Source organism: Tiliqua scincoides, chromosome 5 (assembly GCF_035046505.1).
Source record: "Tiliqua scincoides isolate rTilSci1 chromosome 5, rTilSci1.hap2, whole genome shotgun sequence".
Classification (NCBI taxonomy): Eukaryota; Metazoa; Chordata; class Lepidosauria; order Squamata; family Scincidae; genus Tiliqua; species Tiliqua scincoides.
Genome location: NC_089825.1, coordinates 26,718,161 through 26,742,039, shown reverse-complemented (window position 1 = coordinate 26,742,039; position 23,879 = coordinate 26,718,161). Strand labels below are relative to the sequence as shown.

Here is a 23,879-nt window from a genome sequence, read left to right as displayed (position 1 = left end):
TTATTACAAGAAATCTGCTAAACTGTTAAAAAATCTAGAATATCAGCCACAGACTATTCAAACACAAGAAGAAAACAGGTAATCTATAAGAATATAATTTCAGGGTCAAACAAATTGGCAGAAAGTTCTGATAATAAACATTTCCCCTACTATTACTTTTCTCACACCTCTAGTTTCTCTAATAAATCTGTGTTTCTTTCCTTCTGCAATAGTTTAGTTAATGCTTGCGAGATTTCCAAATTGTGTCAGATAAAGGCATTTTATAATAAAGGTTGACTGGTGGGTGAGGGTTTAAAATTACCATGCACAATACGGAACTTGGGTGTTGAAGAGCATGAGACTTCTATAAAGGGCTTCAGTACAAATCATTATGCGGGTGGAGGGTGTTACTCTGTCAATCTTTTATTCCCTTTTCTTTCAAGGAATATAGAAAACACTCATAAATGCACATGGATTTAGTGCTGGTGCCTGCCCAGAGAATATGGAACGGATCAGTAATGTACAATTGCATCGCAAGAGGCCAGAGGTCCACAGGCCAAGAAGGTCACACTTTTAATAAACTGAAGAATTACACACACACCAATTGATCAGGTTGAGCTCTCCATTAACATAACTCCAAATGTTAATGGAGCTCCAAATTCAACTACAGTCTACTGGATCCAAATTCAGCTGTTCTCCTGGAACAGGGCAAATCAACCTTGTGACCACAGTCTCTGCCTAGGAGTGCCTGACTTTGAGAAAAACAAGTTTAGCAAAACAAAAGAAGCATTCCTGACTTCCACAGCCTTCACCAACTTCATGATTAGAATTTAATCAAGGACACATGTTTACAAACCAACAGACCTCTGAATTAGCTATGGCACCCTCACTCTCAACTGACTGCAAAAGACAAAGGCAAATCCCAGCATGTATCCTCAACTAGCAAATGAGAATATCTAGATTAGTTCACCATGCAAAGGATTCCACAGATTTCTACAGGAGAAAAGACTAGAAAAATGCCACACACCAGAGTCTCATGTTCTTCATTCCCTGGATTGTCCATTCTTCACCATTTGTTCATTTTTCTTGACGCCCACCTTGCTACCCACTTGTACAGCATTAACCTACTAGTGCTGAATTAAGTCACCATTCAAGGACCATGTCAGATGGTACCCAGAACCAGTAACACCTGGCTGCTCCTTTCCTTTTCAACCTTGCTCTCCTTCCAGTTTAGTCAAACTGAAGACATGCTTCATACTTGTGACTTTCTTTCCCTTTGTGATTGCTATGTGGTGTGTGTGTGGGGGGGGGGGTACCATTTCAAGCAGCTGCTGTGCCAGTAAAGAGTATTTAGTGAAAGAAACTAGCTACTCACCACAAGTGAAATGATTTCACAGCCCACCTCCAGGCTCACTCCCTCCCTCTAGCCCTGCGGATTTCAAACTCTCCCAGAGTTTGAAACCTGCAGTAAGCCCTTGCGGGGACAGGGGGAGGCAGCAATATGATCCCTAGGATCGCGCCACTCAGGGGGGCTGCAGGGATTAGGGTGCACCCTCCAGTCCCTGCAGCAGCCATCCCCCGGAGTGGGGAGCCCTGCGTGAGCCTCTGCAGGGTTCTCCAAGGTCAGCAGCACTGAAAGTGAGCAATCACGCTCTGCCTCCTCAAAACCGGAAGTGTAGTACGATCGTTCCACTTTCATTGCTGCTGACCTGGGGAGCCCTGCAGAGGCTCATGCAGGGCTCCCTGCACCGCCAGGATGCTGCTACAGGTACTGCTGAATGCACCCTAGTCCCTGCAGCCCCGTCAGAAGTGAAAGTGGAGCAATTGCGCTCCGCTTCAGCTTTAGTGGAAGCAGGGTGCCATCGCCCCACTTTCGCTTTGGAAGCCTCCGGGGAACCCTGTGCACAGCCGTGCAGGGCTCCCCGCACCCCCCAGGAGACTGCAGGAGGCTGTGGTAAGTGCAGCCAAGCCCTGCAGCCCCCTGAGTGGTGTGATCTTGGGGATTGCGGCGCTGCCTCCTCCCTGCCTCCTGGCTGCCCCTGTCCCTGAAGGGCAAAGAGCCCAGGGCCCTCAGGCTGTGGCATCATGACGCCCCAGTCTGAAAACCTCTGCTCTAGCCCCTCGTTCAGGCTACAGAGACAGCTCTCTAGCCATGATCTCTCATTACTGTCTGAGCTTTAGGAATCTTTCTCCTTTACTTTCCTATTAATCTGCCCATTTATTCCCCTTATCTTCCCTACACCCCAGAACCCTCATTTTTCTTAACTTTAGGTCTTTCTGAGAAACCCACCTAATCTCCCTATTCCTCTTCCACCCCTCCTTTTCCCTCTTATTTGCTCTGCACTCTTTGTTCTTCTAAGGACTTCCTTCTTCTCCCATCTCCCTTGCTTACGGGAGCACAGTGTGTTTTAAAAATTCAATACCCCAGATACATGAGGCATGAAAGATTTTTTTTCTCATGGGCACAGAGTATGGAAGGGTAAAATTCTGAACTTCTACAGGGACAATGAAGAATGAACCCTCCTTTCAGGAGTGGATAACACATTCTTATGTAAGGCTAAAATTCTAAGAAGTCTAGCTTTTGAAGACATAAAAATACATTTCCAGCCCTCAAAGTTAAACATGAAAACAGAATGGTTAAAACATCTGTTGCAGTAATCAGTGTTGAGCAGTTGTACCATTCTTGTATTTCAAGAGCCCTGCGACTTACCAGATCAATCAGACTCTCCTGTATTCTGTTGAGGGTAGTCCGGAGTCTGCTGCTGCTGAGTCCCAGGCCTGTCGATTCAAACTGGAAATAAGAAGGAATTCTAAACAACACAATTTGTGTAGAATACAAAAAAAAGTGACGCTCGCAATCTGTTCATGCCCTGCTGCCATACTCTGTAAAAGCTCAGCACGGCAAAGTAAAATTGAATCTTTTTTTTTAACTTACCAACGCACCTAACATTACACTTGTGTAAAAGATGAACTACGTTCCACACGCTAAAATGACCACACACAATTCACACCAAAAAGCGAATTATCCTCTGTATGAGGGGATAAATTCCAGAATCTTTGATATTGCTTCAAACTGTTTACTCTGGGACATAGAGAAACCAAGGGCTTTTTGCATTCTCTGCAATAATGGAAAACAGCACCAGATATACTGCCAGGCAAAGAACTCAACAACACAAATCAGAATGAAGAGCCATGCTTATTATTAGCACACACACCTTCATATGGTTAGAGAACTGGTTGTGTAATGCAGCTTTTTTATCTGAAAAGGTTTAATAGTTTTATGCCTACATTAATCCAATGATATGAACCAAGCAGAAAATGCTCAGTTGCCATGGTTTACTCAAGACTCAAAGTAAGGTCAAATTGTCAGCTGGTGTTAACTGGCATGATTCCACTGTGTAAGTGAATTATACCAGCTTGAGCCATTGCTACTTATATACTTTAAATTCAGATATGAAAAGTCTGATCTGCTCCATTCACAAAACTACATAATAATGGAAAAACGAACATACATGCATTTCTGGGGTCTAGTTATAGTACCAAGGTATGTGTTTCACACCAGGAAAACACTGTTCAATTTAGAAGCAGACACTGTTTTGGCTTCGATTAATGTAATAGTTTAAAATGTGTCATTCCAAAACCACTTAAACTAATGTATTCACTCATAAGCTAAAGTAGTCCCACTGCTGCCCCAACGGCATACACTGGCTAAGCGACTTGAAGAAATGACTGGGCTTGAAACCTGAAAAGGCTGAAGGCTTTAAATGGAATGCAAGTTGTCAGCACTGGCAGATGTTCTACAGATAACTGAATAGTGAAGATTACTTATGCTATCAGTGTTTCTTTGTAGACGACATATCCGGGGCCTTTAATCCTCCGGTTCATATGTATGTTTTTGTCTTAAAGCAATGGCTTAAATGCTAATTAAATAAATCAGAACACAAACCACTAACATTAATCAAACAATTTTGGACGTTTGAACATTCACTATTTAATGTAGGCTACTTGTAATGTATTTCTGGCATCTAAAAAATGGGCCTTGGCAGAATATTAGCTAAAATTTAGCGCATCAAGACTTCCCAGAATTTTAGGAAATCAATTTCTTTTGGTAAGCTTCAGTCCACATCACCAATGGAGGAAAGAAAAGAAGCTGGAAAAAATGTGACATTCACTGCATAGGTATTAGGGGAACAAACCCTGAAATGTCCCTTTACAGGATGTTGATAATGGAAACTGCCAGATTCAATATTTCTCTTATTCAACATAAAGACAGAAGCCAACTGCACAACAGTGTAACACAAGTATGTGGAGAGGGAAACCTGGAGGAAGTAACATCTCCAAATATTTGTTGACGAGATATGATGAGTACTGGAAGTGACCCTTCATTTGCCTTACTAGTCAGGATGCAAGTAGTAAAGGCTGGAACTTTGGATAATCCAAAGAAGCATCTTAGTCATTAAAATGTTTAAAATTATGGCAATTAGACTGATATGGTTTGTACCTCCCAATTTAAAGCAGTCCTGCAGTCGTGTACAGGACTACAATAATGCCTGCCAGGTGCTTGACAGCACATGCGTGAACGCGCATGTGCATATACGCACACAAACACTTTTTGAGCTCAAGCAGGCAAGAAAAAACAGGAGGGCTCATTAAGCCCCCAGCAGGCCACCATACATGGTTGATGGGTAGCGTTGTGCTTAGTGGATCACAGGACTGGCAAATATGGTCTAACTAAAGATCATCACTGGTCTAAAGCACATACCAAATGCATGTACATGGACAATTTCAGTAGATGCTACAATATTGCATCACCTTTATAAGAGGACGGAATTTAATTCACAGCCCCTCTGTAAGTTTCCTATGAAAAATGTCCTAAATATAACCAATGATAAAGGCACACTATAGGAAGAAACACCAACTTGCAAAAATTATTATTCAACTTCTGTACATTTACCTGCCTAGCACTGGGTTGTTCTCTGCTAGATGCAGAAAGTGTAGAACTGGGTAAAGGCTTTAAAATATAAGCAGGAGGCACCAAAACAAAACAAAAAGTGAAATAAAGAATAGCACAAACAGCCAATAAAAGTCAAGGCACTTTTTAAAAGAATTATTTTCCATCCATCTCTGTAAACAATCAAAACTCAATTTATCATGCCAGCCAAAATGGCTCCAAGGAATCAGAGGCTGTATCAGAAGTGGATCAATTGAACAAATAGTTGATCAGTAGCTCCCAAACTTTTTAGCATCAGGACCCACCTAAAAAAGTTTCACTTTACCAGCTGCTCAAGCCTGTGGGCTATAACGGTGACTGGGCAGCAGTGTTCCTACCCCCAAGTAGTAGGTTGTTTAACTCTTGATGCACATAGTCTAATCTGCCTTGTCCGCTTTGAGACCTTCCAAAAATTGGGTCATGAACCACTGGAGGGTCACGGTTCCACAGTTTGGGAAAATGGATAGAGCTAGGTGGAGACAAGCTTCTTGATTTAAAGAAGCAGCTTATTCAAAGATTCACTGACATAAGCACTTCCCTGTTCTCTTCTTCCTGAATGGGACAAGAGATGGTACACTCTTTCAAACTGTGTAACAAATATAGGCTGCAATCCTAACCACACTTTCCTGAGAGTAAGCCCCATTGAACAAAATAGGACTTACTTCTGAGTTAGGTTAGGTTAGGATTGTACCCATAACTGCGTCCCCTTGTGCCTTGTGACTCATAATGCTAGGGTCAACATCATTAACTCAGAATGCATTTCTGAGTTAGCAAGAAAAATGTATATACATTCCCAATAAAAGCATACCCTTAGGCCTGTGGTTCTCCAACTTTTCTGGCACGTGCCTCCCCTGATCCTTGTAGCCATTGGCCACGGCTCCCCATTACAAAACCTCACCTTAGTTACCCCCAAAATGGGGATGAAGGTGTCTGGTCTCGGGACTGACGAGTGGCTGCTTTCTCCCTGCAGGTAACCTGCATAAGCCTTTTTTTCCCCTGGTTTTGGGCTCAGTGAGCTAAAGGGTCAGCTACCAGGAGGGTGGAGGAAGGAGCTGTGATTGGGAACACCTGTGTCTGGTCTCGGGACTGACGAGTGGCTGCTTTCTCCCTGCAGGTAACCTGCATAAGCCTTTTTTTTCCCCTGGTTTTGGGCTCAGTGAGCTAAAGGGTCAGCTACCAGGAGGGTGGAGGAAGGAGCTGTGATTGGGAACACCTGTGTCTGGTCTCGGGACTGACGAGTGGCTGCTTTCTCCCTGCAGGTAACCTGCATAAGCCTTTTTTTCCCCTGGTTTTGGGCTCAGTGAGCTAAAGGGTCAGCTACCAGGAGGGTGGAGGAAGGAGCTGTGATTGGGAACACCTGTGTCTGGTCTCGGGACTGACGAGTGGCTGCTTTCTCCCTGCAGGTAACCTGCATAAGCCTTTTTTTCCCCTGGTTTTGGGCTCAGTGAGCTAAAGGGTCAGCTACCAGGAGGGTGGAGGAAGGAGCTGTGATTGGGAACACCTGTGTCTGGTCTCGGGACTGACGAGTGGCTGCTTTCTCCCTGCAGGTAACCTGCATAAGCCTCTGGCTTGCCAGAGGCACGAGCCTTTGGCGCGAGCCGAAGGGCAAGAGCCAAAGGGCTCTTGGCCCGTGGCTCTTAGCCTGGGGCTCGTGCCCTGAAGACCAAGGCTCCCTTCCTGGCTGACGAACTGAAGCAGTGGTCGGATTATTCCTCCCCTCCTGTTTAAGGCAGGGGAGAGAGGAGCAACTGAAATCTTTAGGGCAGCACAGTCTTTTTGCAGCAGAGGATTGGCCTGTGAGACACCCAGTGCTAGGCCTGCCTTGTTTTTATCTTTTTGTAAGCAGTCCTGCTGGGTGTCTCTCTCTGTATAGGCCAGTCTCAGAAGGTGGGCCTTGCCACATGTGTTTCTTTTTAGGAGGGAGCTCAGGGGAGGGGAGGGGTGCCACTATCAAGAGAGTGACGGGCCACGGGAGATATGGCGGTGGGAGTTGGACAGGCCGTTACAGGAGAAGGAGAGTTCATCATAGGCAGATCATCTCTCCTTCTGGTCCTTCCCCTAATTCTCGGATGCCTGGTGGTCTTGGCGGTGAGTCCCTGGATCTGAAGCTGCTGCTTTTGAATGCCAGGTCGGTGAATAATAAAACCTGCATCATCCGGGATTTAATCCTGGATGAGAAAGCCGACCTGGTATGTATTACGGAGACCTGGTTGGACATGGCAGGAGGAGTTAGTCTCTCTGAACTCTGTCCTCCAGGTTTCCAGGTGTTGCAGCAGCCAAGATTGCAGGGACGGGGAGGGGGAGTTGCAATGGTCTATCGTGAGTCCATCTCCCTTGCCAGGTGCCCTGTCCAGCAGTTTGCTGGGTTCGAGTGCCTGCATGTTGTGTTGAGAGGACCGGACAGGATTGGGATTCTGTTGGTGTACCGTCCGCCCTGCTGCCCAACAGTCTCCCTGCCTGAGCTGACTGGGGTGATCTCGGGGGTGGCATTGGAGGCCCCCCGCCTATTAGTGCTGGGGGACTTCAATGTGCATGCCGAGGCACCTGCGTCAGGTGCAGCTCAGGATTTCATGGCCGCCATGACAACCATGGGCCTGTCCCAGAAGATCTTGGCCCCAACACATACTGCAGGACACGTGCTGGACCTGGTGTTTACAGCTGGGCATGGGGGCAGTGATCTGGACGTAGAGGAGATCAAGATCACTCCGTTGTCATGGACAGATCACTTCCTGGTAAGGTTTAGGCTTGTTGCGACTTCCTACCTCCGCAGAGGCGGGGGACCGTTTTCTATGGTCCGCCCCCGGAGGCTAATGGATCCTGAAGGTTTCCTGAGGGCTCTGGGGGATTTCCCCACTGCCAAGACTGGCGTCTCATCTGAGGCCCTGGTTGACCTCTGGAATGGGGAAATGACCAGGGCAGTGGATGAGATTGCTCCGGAGCGACCTCTGCCACGTCGCAGACTCGGAGCGGCTCCTTGGTTCACTGAGGAGCTGCGAAGGATGAAGCGGCAGGGCAGGCGTCTAGAGCGACGGTGGCAGAAAACTCGGGATGAATCCGACCGGACACGGAGTAGAGCCCATTACAGAGCCTATTCCGTGGCGGTGGTAGCAGCGAAGAGATCGTTCTTCTCTGCTACCATTGCGTCTGCTGACAACCGTCCGGCAGAGCTGTTCCGTGTGGTGCGGGGCCTCCTCCATCAGGCCCCCCCAGTAGACCAGGAGGAATACACGGTCAGCCGCTGTGACGTGTTTGCGCAACATTTTGCAGATAAAATCGATCGTATTCGTCACAACTTGGATGCCACATTGACAGTGTCTGACGATGTCCCCTTGGCAACTGCTTGTCCTGTGTTGTGGGATTCTTTTCAGCTGTACAGCCTGAGGATGTGGACAGACTCCTTTGGAGTGTGAGGCCATCTGCCTGCCTGCTCGACCCTTGCCCAGCTTGGTTGATAAGAGCTGCCCGGGGTGGGCTGGCTGAGTGGACAGGGAGGGTGGTCAACTCTTCCTTGATGGAGGGGACGTTACCACTCGCTTTGAAACGGGCGGTGGTTCGCCCCCTCCTGAAGAAGCCCTCCCTGGATTCCACTGTGTTGGATAACTACCGGCCAGTCTCCAACATCCCGTTTCTGGGCAAGGTAATTGAGCGGGTGGTGGCATCCCAACTCCAGAGGGTCTTGGATGAAGCGGATTATCTGGATCCTTTTCAATCTGGCTTCAGGCCGGGCTTTGGGACGGAAACCGCCTTGGTCGCCTTGGTGGATGACCTACGCCGGGGACTGGACAGGGGGAGTGCGTCCCTGTTGGTCCTGCTGGACCTCTCAGCGGCTTTCGATACCATCGACCATGGTATCCTTCTGGGCCGATTGGCCGAGTTGGGAGCTGGAGGCACTGTTTTGCGGTGGTTCCGCTCCTACTTGGAGGGTCGATCCCAGATGGTGGTGCTGGGGGATGCCTGTTCGACACCCTGGCCCTTGAGATGCGGGGTGCCACAGGGCTCAATTCTGTCCCCCATGCTATTTAACATCTACATGAAACCGCTGGGAGAGGTCATCCGGGGGTTTGGAGTGGGGTGCCATCAATATGCTGATGACACCCAACTCTATCTCTCCTTTCCTCCAGACTCCAGGGTGGCGGTTGAGGACCTGGAGCGCTGTCTGGAGGCAGTGAGGATCTGGATGGGGGCTAACAAGCTGAAATTAAATCCGGATAAGACAGAGGCTCTCCTGGTTAGGAAATCCTCGATGCAGGTGCTGGACTATCGGCTTGCCCTGAATGGGGTTGCACTCCCTCTGAAGGAGCAGGTCCGCAGCTTGGGGGTCCACCTGGACTCGCAGCTGCTCCTGGATTCCCAGGTGGCGGCTGTGGCTAGGGGGGCCTTCGCTCAGCTTCGGCTGGTGCGCCAGCTGCGGCCGTACTTGGATCGTGCAGACCTGGCCACGGTGATCCATGCCTCAGTGACATCGAGATTAGATTACTGTAACGCACTCTATGTGGGGCTGCCCTTGAAGACGGTTCGGAAATTGCAACTAGTGCAGAATGCGGCGGCCCGTGTGGTTACTGGAGGTAGGCGGTTCGACCCTGTCAGTCCGCTTCTCCAGCGGCTGCACTGGCTGCCCATTTGTTTCCGGGCCCAATTCAAGGTGCTGGTATTGACCTTTAAAGCCCTATACTGCTCTGGACCAGGGTATCTTAGAGATCGCCTGCTCCCGTACAATCCGGCTCGCCCTCTCAGGTCATCAGAGAAGGCCTTTTTACAAGTGCCGCCGCCTAGGGAGGTACGTGGGGCGGCTGCAAGAAATAGGGCCTTCTCAGTAGTGGCACCAACGCTATGGAACTCCCTTCCCCTTGACTTAAGAATGGCTCCCTCTCTTGAGACCTTTCGGCAAGGCCTGAAGACCCTTCTGTTTAAACAGGCCTTCTGAGTTCTTGGCCTTTTAACATCTTTTTAACATCTTTTAATATTTTTTTACAGGCCTGATTCTTTTATGACTTGCTGCTGCTCTATGCTCTTTTTACCTATTTTTACTCTGACTGCTGTTTTTAGTATGTGTTAATATGTTTTTATTTGCTTTTAAATTGTTTTTAATATGTTGTAAGCCGCCTTGAGTCCCTTCGGGGAGAAAGGCGGGGTAGAAATAAAGTTATTATTATTATTATTATTATTATTACACTAGAAACAAGGCTGCCAGCACTCTGAGGCTGCAATCCTAACCACACTTACCTGAGAGTAAGCCCCATTGAACAAAATAGAACTTACTTCTGAGAAGACCTGGTTAGGATCGTGCCCTGGGTTTGTTTGCAGCACACCTGGAGGGTTGTGGGAAGGGAGGGGGGAAGTGATGAATCAGCTGGGGGAGGGGAAGACTTTGTTTTGTGTGTATCTGCTAATTGCAAACTGAGACCCAGAGACTGTTTGGCTGGAATCCTAACCCCACTTTACTGGGAGCAAGTCCCATAGAACACAATAGGACTTACTTCTGAGTAGACCTAGCTAGGATTGTGCCTTTTGTCTTACAATAGCAGCCAACAGAGTACCTCCCCCCCAAAGGAGGCAGGAGGAAAAAGGGGAATGGCTAAAAAGGAATGGGGATTTTTATTTTTAATCAATTTTTGGAGACAAAGCCATCAAGAGTGGCTTTTTCCATTTTGAAGGGGGAGGAAAAAGAGAAAGGTGAGGAACCTTAGTTAAGCTGACACAGACCCCAAGCCTATGCAGGTCTACAGAAGTAAGCCCCATTTGAGCCAATGGGGCTTACTCCCAGGAACGTGTGGAAAGGATTGTAGCCACATACAGCAAGATTACAACTCACCGCAAAGTAGATGGGGGCTGCTCACACACATACACCCAGCAGGATGCATGGCTGGGGCATTTGGACATCCCCCTCCAATAGGAGCAGGCTGGCTCCTTCTTTCCCAAGCAGAGGAAAGTGCTGCTTCCATCCCAGTTTGAAGCCTGCCAGGAGGGCTCCCTGTGCTGATGAGATGCAGCACCTCCGCACTCTTCTCTCCTCCAACCTTGACCAATCCCAGGATGCCCAGGGCGAGGGACACACTGGGAAATGGGAAACACTGGGAAATGTAGTCCTTGGGGCAAGGTTGCACATGGAGAGAGCTCCATAATGAGATGCAGCACCTCTGCCTACCCAGCCAGCCTTCTCTCCCACCTCCCCCCACCATGTTTCACACGGCCTCCCAGCCTCATGCTGCCCAACCCACCTCGTTCTCAGCCTAGGAAAAGCAGCAAGTGAGGAGGCAGCATGTGCAGCTGAGCTGAGCAGAGCTCAGCAGCAGAGCAGCTGCCGGTCACCTCTCTCCCTAGATGCCTGGTGACGCCCCTGGAGGCTAGCCACGCCTCACTAGGGAGGCGGGACTCACAGATTGAATACCTCAGCCTTAGGCCTATGTGTCACAAAGAACCACCTTTTATTGGTCTACATATTGACATTGCCTTCAGAGAAGAAGTGCAACTCTTTTTTGTTGTTGTTTTTACTCGCAGAAGGCTCACCATGACAAATTCTGAGAACAACTGAGTTAAAGGAACATTAGATTTGAAAAGCAATTAGCTACACAAAATGAATTGTTCTAGCATGGTGTTCTTTTTCTGTAAATACTACAAACCAGAAACTCATTTTTCTTTATTCTGCAGACTGCTTCCTCACTACTACATTGCCTTATCTATGGCACCTGGAGATACGTTAATTGGCAGTAATTATACTTAAGGAAAATTTACCGTGTTAGTTATTACTGTGTCCCTATTCAGTGTACATTACAAACACAGAATAAATGGCAACGAGGACTTACTGTGTCATTTCGGCCAAAGAACGTATATATTGCATACAAATAGTAGTCAAAAAGCTGAGACATGAAGTGGATCACATCAAATGCAATTGGCTTCAAGATGTTCATCATCTGCATGTATTTGCCTAAAAGTAAAAAAAAAAAAAAATTCACAGTAAATCAGTCCTCATCAAATTTATACATTAATGTGTTTGGTTGATTCAAAACTAGCTCTCACAGTGACTTATTATTTAGTCTTGAAAGACATATATATTCAGTTCTTTTTATACACTAATTTGCTATCTGCAAGGGGCAGAATTGCCATCTACCTCTCTTTATCTGAGATTCGGTTCTCATTCTCCATGAATTCTGTGCTGGTACTGCATCAAACGGGCATTGGTACTGGCTCATAGAGAATTGTTGGACACATATATGTTCACTTCCAGACTTGCCCCACATTCTTGGGCACCATCTTGGGGACTCCAGCTGAACCTTCACAAATCTGGTGATGATGAGAGATCTCTGGAAAGCTATCTGAGGCTCTGGGGCTGGGGCAAGCCAAGGGAAGAAGCCAAGAGACAGGTGGAGGAGAAGAACAGTTGAAGCAACCACCTCCCAACTGCCGATCTCTGAGGCCTCAATATTGGGCCACCAACCTTCAACAAGTCAAGGGATAGCAAACCTAGAGAAATTGCCATCACCACAACCTTCAATGCATCAAGCGATGTCCAGCACAGAGGATATCCAGCATCACATGTTGGAGATGTTTATGAGCCCTTGATATCACCCAGCCCCATAGACTTCAAGATTCAGGTTCATAAAGTTCATAGAGTGTATGGTGAAAACAGTCCCCTGGAACCTAACCCCATTTTTCCCATAGGCCCAATGATTCAGTATCCATTAGGTTTTCCAGGAAACTAATCCTAGCAAATAATGGGAACTGACTATAGTAGTGAGCCATCCATCACGACACGCACAAGGTACAAGAGGAGGGATGCCAATTATAGTTGGGTGCTTGTATGTGTGTCCCACAGAAATGTACTGTGCAATCCAAGCTGGGCCATTCAGTGGTAAGCGTATTATGCAGCTTTAACTGCAACATTTTTTGTCCTGTGGAAATGAATGCTAATCACTTCCTTACAGAAGAAAAAACAAAGGAATCCACTGGGTTCATGAGAGGATAGGAGCAAATCCTGCTCTTAGTGAACTCACTTAGTGAACTCACTATCACAGGGAACTCACGGTGGATACACAGAATCATGGTAAACACTATTAAGATTTAAGCTTGTTTCTAACTACATCAAACCTGGAACAATTTCAGATTATTTCTTGACCGCATTAGATTGGGATGGAATGCTGAGAACTAGGATGGATGGATAGATAGGCTGACTTCTCATCTTGTGAAAAATATATAAACTTTTCACCTTGAGAAACACAAACCTGAAAGTAGCGGCTTATGGATATTGAACATATGGGGAATATAAGGAAAATACACACTCCTCCATATCCCTATGCAAACATTTTAGCTACAGGATATTGCATGCACCAGAATATTCAGCATGTTGTCTATTTCTTACTGAAATGAATCTAAGGTCAGAAGCACTGAGACACATAATTTAACAATTATTAAGCCTGGACTGAAAACTATTGACTAATCTGTAAAATAACAGTTTTGATGGTTTTGAGATGCAAGAACAGTGAGCAAAATATCAACGATGCAAATGGAAGAGAGGTAATTAAAAACCTGAAAAGTTATATTACTTCTGTAAATTCAAGTTCACTAGTATACAAGCAACCTTCTAGTAGACTGTACAATTTTACAAATTCTTCACTCTCCCTTTGTCTCTATTGCTGGGCTGGGTCATACGATATATCTTTGAACACCAGTGCAACCCCAACAGTCCCTAATCATACAGTGATGCACAATCGTAAAATATGCACAAGTGATTATGGATACATATCAGCAACCTCATGTGTTGTTGAGGCAGAGATGACTGCTTCCTACATTTGTAATCACTCATTTTATAGTTTGGCTCAGTTCAGACATAACACTAAATAGTCTAGTGCAGCACTTCTCAAACTGTGGGTTGCAACCCAATATTTGGTGGGTCATGAACCCACTGTGACCAAGAAGCTGCAACCAGAAGTTGTTTCCAGGTAATCCTGGCACACAACTGTGTCATTGGCTGCATCATGCCATGTTTCTCAAACTATGTATTGTTGTCAGTGCATGCAACACATAGTTTGAAAAACATGGCAAAATGCAGCAAATGACACAGGAAGTATACTGGCACAACCTGAAAGCAATTTCCAGGTCATGTGCCATTTTACACTGCAGCTTCCTGGTTGCTGCATCCACCACAGACAATGCAGCAGGTCACTAAGGTAAGGAGTTTGAGAACCCCTGGTCTAGTTCTATTAAAACAAGATAGGTTTAATCTTGGTTTTATAGATTAAAATGCTTCTCCCCACCCACTGCTTTCCAAGGGCAAGGGAAGGAGAGAAAGAACATAAGAACAGCCCCACTGGATCAGGCCATAGGCCCATCTAGTCCAGCTTCCTGTATCTCACAGCAGCCCACCAAGTGCCCCAGGGAGCACACCAGATAACAAGAGACCTCATTCTGGTGCCCTCCCTTGCATCTGGCATTCTGACATAGCCCATTTCTAAAATCAGGAGGTTGTACATCATGCACATCATGGCTTGTAACCCGTAATGGATTTTTCCTTCAGAAACTTGTCCAATCCCCTTTTAAAGGCATCCAGGCCAGACGCCATCACCACATCCTGTGGCAAGGAGTTCCACAGACCAACCACACGCTGATTAAAGAAATATTTTCTTTTGTCTGTTCTAACTCTCCCAACACTCAATTTTAGTGGATGTCCCCTGGTTCTGGTGTTGTGTGAGAGTGTAAAGAGCATCTCTTTATCCACTCTGTCCATCCTCTGCATAATTTTGTATGTCTCAATCATGTCCCCCCTCAGGCGCCTCTTTTCTAGGCTGAAGAGGCCCAAACGCCGTAGCCTTTCCTCATAAGGAAGGTGCCCCAGCCCAGTAATCATCTTAGTCGCTCTCTTTTGCACCTTTTCCATTTCCTTTTCCATTTCCATGTCCATCCCTGCGAGAATGGGCCCATTTAGACTATACATGCCTGACTAGCCTGCCCACATGTGATTTGAGACACGAATGAGCACATCTTCCAGCTTTATTAATTGCATAAAGGGGCTGTTTCTCTGAAACACCTCCGGTTACATTGTATAACACTAAAATGGTTTATGTTGAATTTTTAATCTTCCTTATACAATTCAGAGGCACTGATTCCAACAGTAACCTTAGTTGTTGTTGTTTTTTTTGGTCTGATCAAAACATTTTAGTTACCTTAAATTTTGTGTTTTTATCTATCCTATTACCTAATCCAGTATTTCCCAAACTGTGGGTTGCAACCTGATGTGTGGTGGATCACAACCCCATGTGCACCGGGCTGCAATATCATGCTCCCTAAAATGCCACAATGCCTTATTGGGAGCTCTGGAGGCCACTTCCAGTTTGGTATAGGAGCTGCTGGCCGAATGCATTGTAATACACCTCGTATTATACAACTGCATAGCGTAAATTGCGGCTAAAGTATTGATGCTATGCCGAACGTAGTGGCATTTTTTGAAATTCTCGCACCAAAATTAATAAACATTAAAAGTGTTCAAATTTTGTTACACAGTATTAAGCATGAGGGTGGGAGGGAAAGTTGAGTATGCTCATCCATCCCGTGTTTTGCGTGGGCAAGGCTAGTCCAACATTTATTGTCTGAACTGGTCCACTGTTGAGTTTCAACTGGGGGAAGCAGAGTTCAGTTTTGTGGGTGGGTCACCTGCCCTCTCTCAAACCAACAGAGTTTCTGTGAGGATTAAACAAGCTACATAAAGAAAGGGCATGATACAGGATGTGCTAGATCAGGGGTGTCCAAAGTTTTTGGCAGGAGGGCCACATCAGCTCTCTGACACTGTGTCGGGGGCCGGGGGGGGGGAAGAATTAATTAACATTTAAAACTTGAATAAATTTACATAAGTTTACATAAATGAATATATTAAAGATGAACTTGTATGAATGAATGAAGGTCTTGCAATAGCTCAAGGCCTATAAAAGGCCTTGCAGAAAGCAAGGCCAGCCTTTCCTTCAGGAAAGCCTTTCCTTTCCTGTGATGCCACTGCTACATCACAGATGTGAAAGAGCAAGCAGTGGAGGGAGCTCTCATCCCACAGCTCACATGAGAGGTCAAACAGTCGCCCTCACACTGAGAGAAGTTGTGTTGAACCAGTGCGGGCTTCAACAAATCTCCAGAGGCTCATTGGAGACTGGGGACTCCCTGATGGCCGCATTGAGAGGCCTCGAGGGCCGCAAGTGGCCCCCGGGCCAGGGTTTGGGCACCCCTGTGCTAGATGAATAAACCAAACCCATTGTGAGACTCTGTTGCTTATGAGAGAAATTGCTGTTGAAAGCCATTCTTTTCTGCAGTGCAGCAAGATCCAAGGCATACTTCTTAGTTATGGGTGCTGGAAATAGTCTGAAATGCTAAATGTCTTGTCTTTTAAAGAAAAACACCACCACCACAAAGGACAAAGGAAAAACAAATCCCTATCATTATGTACCATTATCCACCATAATGGTACCAATAATACCATTATGTATTATTTCCACAATGTCTTTTTTGAGATGAGTAAAAGCTTCACTTTAAGAAAAAACAGAATTACACAGGTTACTTATAAACTACATTTTGTTAACCAGTTAGAGTTACAACTAACCATATCAAACCAGGATCAAACCTGTATGCTGTATTGGCAACCTTCAGTCTCGAAAGACTATGGTATCGCGCTCTGAATGGTGGTTCTGGCACAGCGTCTAGTGTGGCTGAAAAGGCCAATCCGGGAGTGACAATCCCTTCCACACCGGGAGCAAGTGCAGTCTGTCCCTGGTCTGTCTCCCTGACTATGGGCCTTCCTTCTTTGCCTCTTAGCCTCAGACTGTTGGCAAAGTGTCTCTTCAAACTGGGAAAGGCCATGCTGCACAGCCTGCCTCCAAGCGGGCCGCTCAGAGGCCAGGGTTTCCCACTTGTTGAGGTCCATCCCTAAGGCCTTCAGATCCCTCTTGCAGATGTCCTTGTATCGCAGCTGTGGTCTGCCTGTAGGGCGCTTTCCTTGCACGAGTTCTCCATAGAGGAGATCCTTTGGGATCCGGCCATCATCCATTCTCACGACATGACCAAGCCAACGCAGGTGTCTCTGTTTCAGCAGTGAATACATGCTAGGGATTCCAGCACGTTCCAGGACTGTGTTGTTTGGAACTTTGTCCTGCCAGGTGATGCCGAGGATGCGTCGGAGGCAGCGCATGTGGAAAGCGCTCAGTTTCCTCTCCTGTTGTGAGTGAAGAGTCCATGACTCGCTGCAGTACAGAAGTGTACTCAGGACGCAAGCTCTGTAGACCTGGATCTTGGTATGTTCCGTCAGCTTCTTGTTGGACCAGACTCTCTTTGTGAGTCTGGAAAACGTGGTAGCTGCTTTACCGATGCGCTTGTTTAGCTCGGTATCGAGAGAATGAGTGTCGGAGATCGTTGAGCCAAGGTACACAAAGTCATGGACAACCTCCAGTTCATGCTCAGAGATTGTAATGCAGGGAGGTGAGTCCACATCCTGAACCATGACCTGTGTTTTCTTCAGGCTGATTGTCAGTCCAAAATCTTGGCAGGCCTTGCTAAAACGATCCATGAGCTGCTGGAGATCTTTGGCAGAGTGGGTAGTGACAGCTGCATCGTCGGCAAAGAGGAAGTCACGCAGACATTTCAGCTGGACTTTGGATTTTGCTCTCAGTCTGGAGAGGTTGAAGAGCTTTCCGTCTGATCTGGTCCGGAGATAGATGCCTTCTGTTGCAGTTCCAAAGGCCTGCTTCAGCAGGACAGCGAAGAAAATCCCAAACAAGGTTGGTGCAAGAACACAGCCCTGCTTCACTCCGCTTCGGATGTCAAAAGGGTCTGATGTGGAGCCATCGAAGACAACAGTGCCCTTCATGTCCTTGTGGAAAGATCTGATGATGCTGAGGAGCCTGGGTGGACATCCAATCTTGGGGAGAATCTTGAAGAGGCCGTCTCTGCTGACCAGGTCGAAAGCCTTTGTGAGATCTATGAAGGCTATAAAGAGTGGCTGTCGTTGTTCCCTGCATTTCTCCTGCAGTTGTCTAAGGGAGAATACCATATCAGTGGTGAACCTGTTGGCTCGGAATCCACACTGCGATTCTGGATAGATGCTCTCTGCAAGTACCTGGAGCCTCTTTAGTACAACTCGGGCAAACAGCTTTCCTACAACGCTAAGGAGAGAGATGCCGCGGTAGTTGTTGCAGTCACCCCTGTCACCTTTGTTCTTGTACAGCGTGATGATGTTTGCATCCCTCATGTCTTGAGGTACTCCACCTTCTCTCCAGCAGAGACAGAGGATTTCATGCAGCTCAGTGACGATGATCTCTTTGCAGCATTTTAGGACTTCAGCAGGGATGCTGTCTTTTCCAGGTGCCTTGCCAAAGGCAAGGGAGTCCAGGGCCACGTGAAGTTCTTCTAGGGTTGGTTCACTGTCAAGCTCTTCCAGCACAGGCAGGCACTCAATGTTGTTCAGTGCTTCTTCGGTGACTACATTTTCTCTGGAATATAGCTCAGAGTAGTGCTGCACCCAGCGTTCCATCTGCTGCGCCCGATCCTGGATGACCTCGCCTGTGGCAGACTTCAGAGGGGCAATTTTCTTCTGTGTTGGACCTAGGGCCTGCTTGATACCATCATACATCCCCTTGATGTTGCCCGTGTCAGCTGCTATCTGTATCTCGGAACAGAGCTGGAGCCAGTAGTCGTTAGCACATCTCCTGGCAGTCTGTTGGACTTTGCTGCGAGCAGTTCGGAGGACCTGCAGGTTGCGCTCACTGGGACAGGCCTTGTATGCTGCTTGAGCTCTCCTCTTTTCCTCAATGACTGGTGTCAACTCCTCAGAGTGGGCTTCAAACCAGTCTGCCGCCTTATTGGTCTTCTTGCCGAATATGGACAAGGCGGTGTTGTAAACGGTATTCTTGAAATGTTCCCATCTGTTGGATGCGTTTGCGTCGGCCGGGCCTGGAAGAGATTCCTCAAGCGCTTGTGCAAATTCCTCCACTTTTCTCTGATCCCGGGTCTTGCTGGTATCAATGCGAGGTCTTCCTTCCTTTTTCGTGTGATACAGTTGCTTTGTTTGCAGTTTCACTCTGCTGCACACCAGGGAGTGGTCAGTGTCGCAGGCAGCACCAAACCACTGTTTTTATAATTGAGGAACTGTAGTGTGTTAACCAAGCCTGTATATAACATGGAATCGCTATTTGTTGTGGCATGAGAAGTGTGAAAACTTGTACATTACAGAAATCCCTTGATTCACCTGCACTGAACTTATAAGAACATAAGAACATAAGAACAGCCCCACTGGATCAGGCCATAGGCCCATCTAGTCCAGCTTCCTGTATCTCACAGCGGCCCACCAAATGCCCCAGGGAGCACACCAGATAACAAGAGACCTCATTCTGGTGCCCTCCCTTGCATCTGGCATTCTGACTTAACCCATTCCTAAAATCAGGAGGTTGCGCATACACATCATGGCTTGTACCCCATAATGGATTTTTCCTCCAGAAACTCATCCAATCCCCTTTTAAAGGCGTCTAGGCTAGACGCCAGCACCACATCCTGTGGCAAGGAGTTCCACAGACCGACCACGCGCTGAGTAAAGAAATATTTTCTTTTGTCTGTCCTAACCCGCCCAACACTCAATTGTAGTGGATGTCCCCTGGTTCTGGTATTATGTGAGAGTGTAAAGAGCATCTCCCTATCCACTCTGTCCACCCCCTGCATAATTTTGTATGTCTCAATCATATCCCCCCTCAAGCGTCTCTTTTCTAGGCTGAAGAGGCCCAAACGTCGTAGCCTTTCCTCATAAGGAAGATGCCCCAGCCCCGTAATCATCTTAGTCGCTCTCTTTTGCACCTTTTCCATTTCCACTATGTCTTTTTTGAGATGCGGCGACCAGAACTGGACACAATACTCCAGGTGTGGCCTTACCATCGATTTGTACAACGGCATTATAATACTAGCCGTTTTGTTCTCAATACCCTTCCTAATGATCCCAAGCATAGAATTGGCCTTCTTCACTGCCGCCGCACATTGGGTCGACACTTTCATCGACCTGTCCACCACCACCCCAAGATCTCTCTCCTGATCTGTCACAGACAGCTCAGAACCCATCAGTCTATATCTAAAGTTTTGATTTTTTGCCCCAATGTGCATGACTTTACACTTACTGACATTGAAGCGCATCTGCCATTTTGCTGCCTATTCTGTCAGTCTGGAGAGATCCTTCTGGAGCTCCTCACAATCACTTCTGGTCTTTACCACTCGGAAAAGTTTGGTGTCGTCTGCAAACTTAGCTACTTCACTGCTCAACCCTGTCTCCAGGTCATTTATGAAGAGGTTGAAAAGCACCGGTCCCAGGACAGATCCTTGGGGCACACCGCTTTTCACCTCTCTCCATTGTGAAAATTGCCCATTGACACCCACTCTCTGCTTCCTGGCCTCCAACCAGTTCTCAATCCACGAGAGGACCTGTCCTCTAATTCCCTGACTGTGGAGTTTTTTCAGTAGCCTTTGGTGAGGGACCGTGTCAAACGCCTTCTGAAAGTCCAGATATATAATGTCCACAGGTTCTCCTGCATCCACATGCCTGTTGACCTTTTCAAAGAATTCTATAAGGTTCGTGAGGCAAGACTTACCCTTACAGAAGCCATGCTGACTCTCCCTCAGCAAGGCCTGTTCGTCTATGTGTTTTGAGATCCTATCTTTGATGAGGCATTCCACCATCTTACCCGGTATGGATGTTAGGCTGACCGGCCTATAGTTTCCCGGGTCCCCCCTCTTTCCCTTTTTAAAAATAGGCGTGACATTTGCTATCCTCCAATCTTCTGGCACCGTGGCCGTTTTGAGGGACAAGTTGCATACCTTAGTCAAGAGATCTGCAACTTCATTCTTCAATTCCTTAATAACCCTTGGGTGGATGCCATCAGGGCCCAGTGACTTATTGATCTTTAATTTATCAATGAGGTCTGAAACATCTTCTCTTTTAACCTCTATTTGACTTAACTCCTCGGTTAGGAGGGGCCGTTCGGGCAGCGGTATCTGCCCGAGGTCTTCTGCCGTGAAGACAGATGCAAAGAACTCATTTAATTTCTCTGCCATCTCTAAGTCTCCTTTTATCTCCCCTTTCCCTCCCTCACCATCCAGAGGGCCAACCGCTTCTCTGGCGGGTTTCCTGCTTCTAACATATTTGAAGAAGCTTTTATTATTCCCCTTAATGTTGCTGGCCATGCGTTCCTCATAGTCTCGCTTGGCCTCCCGTATCACCTTCTTACATTTCTTTTGCCACAGTTTATGTTCCTTTTTATTCTCCTCATTAGGGCAAGACTTCCATTTACGGAAGGAAGCTTCCTTGCCCTTCACAGCCTCTCTAACTTGGCTGGTTAGCCATGCGGGCACCCTCCTGGATTTAGTGGAACCCTTCTTTCTTTGCGGTATACACCTCTGCTGGGCCTCTATTACTATTGTTTTAAGCAGCCTCCATGCACTCTGGAGAGATTGGACTCTTTTTACCCTCCCTTTCAACCTCCTTCTAACCAGCCTCTTCATTTGAGGGAAGTCCGCCCATCGGAAGTCAAGGGTTTTTGTTAGAGATTTGCCTGGTATTCTTCCCCCAACGTGCACGTCAAAACGGATCGCAGCATGATCACTGTTCCCCAATGGCTCAGTAACGTTTGCATCTCTAACCAGGTCCTGCGTACCGCACAAAATTAAATCCAGAGTCACCTGTCCTCTGGTGGGCTCCATGACTAGCTGATCTAAGCCACAGTCATTTAGCACGTCAAGAAATCCGGTTTCCTTATCGTGACCAGAACACAAATTGACCCAGTCAATATGAGGATAATTGAAGTCCCCCATGATTACAACCCTGTCCCTCCTTGTCACCTCCCTGATCTGTTTCCTCTTTTCAAGGTCCCCATCAGATTTCTGGTCTGGAGGATGATAGCACGCCCCCAGTATTACATTGCTGCACAAGCCTGGTAATTTAACCCACAGAGATTCTACGGTGGAGTCGGACCCACCTTCAATCTCTACTTTGCTGGATTCTATCCCTTCCTTAACATAAAGGGCCACCCCACCTCCAACACGCCCCTGCCTGTCCTTCCTGTAGAGTTTATAGCCCGGGATTGCGGTATCCCACTGATTCTCTGCATTCCACCAGGTTTCCGTTATGCCCACTATGTCAATATTTTCCCTTGTCACCAGACATTCCAGTTCTCCCACCTTTGCTCGTAGACTTCGGGCATTCGCATAAAAGCATTTATACACGGAATGCCCCAGGATTGGCTGCTTATTCGCTCCTTTGTCCCTGCATCCTCTCATTGTGCCAAACCGTCTATCACATCCCATCACCCTACCTTTCCCAATTTCTTCTCCTACCCTGCCTTTGTCTTGTTGTTCTCTAACCTCCCCATCCTCATCCCATAGGGATGAGGAGTCCCGAACCGGATGCCCCTCAGCTCCTGTCGGCCTTCCCCCAGGCTCCTGTCGGCCTTCCCCCAGGATACTTAAAGTAGACACACTCATTCCAAGCTTACAAAACTCACTTTTATAAAATCAGCGCCTCAATAACGAGGTATAACAAACATTAATAAAATTGAAGACGCCTAATTTCTCTGAAATTACAAAACCTATCCCATACCACTAGCTTATTCCCATTATCTTTTTCTATTTTTCTTCTATCGTTCAGGCTTGTACATGAGATATAAACAATAATAGTCTCAATAACAGTCTCAATAATGCGCTGCCTCCGACGCATTCTCGGCATCACCTGGCAGGACAAAGTTCCAAACAACACAGTCCTGGAACGTGTTGGAATCCCTAGCATGTATGCACTGCTGAAACAGAGACGCCTGTGTTGGCTCGGTCATGTCGTGAGAATGGATGATGGCCGGATCCCAAAAGATCTCCTCTATGGGGAACTCGTGCAAGGAAAGCACCCTACAGGTAGACCACAGCTGTGATACAAGGACATCTGCAAGAGAGATCTGAAGGCCTTAGGAATGGACCTCAACAAGTGGGAAACCCTGGCCTCTGAGCGGCCCACTTGGAGGCAGGCTGTGCAGCATGGCCTTTCCCAGTTTGAAGAGACACTTGGCCAAGAGACTGAGGCAAAGAGGCAAAGAAGGAAGGCCCATAGCCAGGGAGACAGACCAGGGACAGACTGCACTTGCTCCCAGTGTGGAAGGGATTGTCACTCCCGAATTGGCCTTTTCAGCCACACTAGACGCTGTTCCAGAACCACCATTCAGAGCACGATACCATAGTCTTTCGAGACTGAAGGTTGCCAACAGTCTCAAAGGTATGGATTTTCAAAATGTCTTTCCAGCTGGCACATTTACAACACATAGTATGCAGGAGAACACTTAAGACACTTGGGGCAATTGAAGGTACTCTTCACCTTAAATCTTGTCCCTGGAAAATCCTTTTTCCATAGAAGCCAGGAACATTTCTTTATCACTGCATCATTTTGTATCTTGACACCATTCATGTTCCAAGAACATTTCTTCTTCATTCCTTCCATAAAATGATGCCAATTTTAAACTCTCTTCTAACTACTGAACAGCCTACAATGCAATCCTATGCATGTTTACTCAGAAGGAAGTTCCATTATGTTCAGTGGTGCCTACTCCCCCAACTATGTATAGGATTGCAGCCCTAATTGCATTTATTAACAGTATTTATATACCGCTTTTCAACTAAAAGTTCACAAAGCGGTTTACATTTATCAAGTAACTTAAAAAAACACATCACCAGAAAGCACACCAACAGCACAAGCACTACTAATGTAAAGGGCATTATATTAAATAATGCTACTTTACATACACCTTCATTTCAGCAAAAACATACTTGTAAAGAGATAGTAATCAATTACAGTGGTACCTCGCATAACGAATGCCTCGCGCACCGAAAAACTCGCAGAACGAAAGCGTTTTGCGAAGTTTGGTAACTCGCA

The 23,879-nt window shown here is 46.8% G+C and overlaps 1 protein-coding gene across 2 annotated transcripts in view; it reads right to left on the bottom strand.

Annotated features, from left to right (window-relative positions):
* The window catches only part of VPS50 (VPS50 subunit of EARP/GARPII complex), a 108,951-nt gene that overhangs the window by 32,471 nt on the left and 52,601 nt on the right, over positions 1-23,879 (bottom strand). For both annotated transcript variants that reach the window (XM_066627426.1, XM_066627427.1), the window contains exons 21-22: positions 11,773-11,894; positions 2,690-2,770 (exon numbers count right to left, since the gene is read on the bottom strand). In XM_066627426.1, the coding sequence (XP_066483523.1) occupies positions 2,690-2,770; positions 11,773-11,894 (203 nt within the window). The remainder of the gene's footprint in view (positions 1-2,689; positions 2,771-11,772; positions 11,895-23,879) is intronic.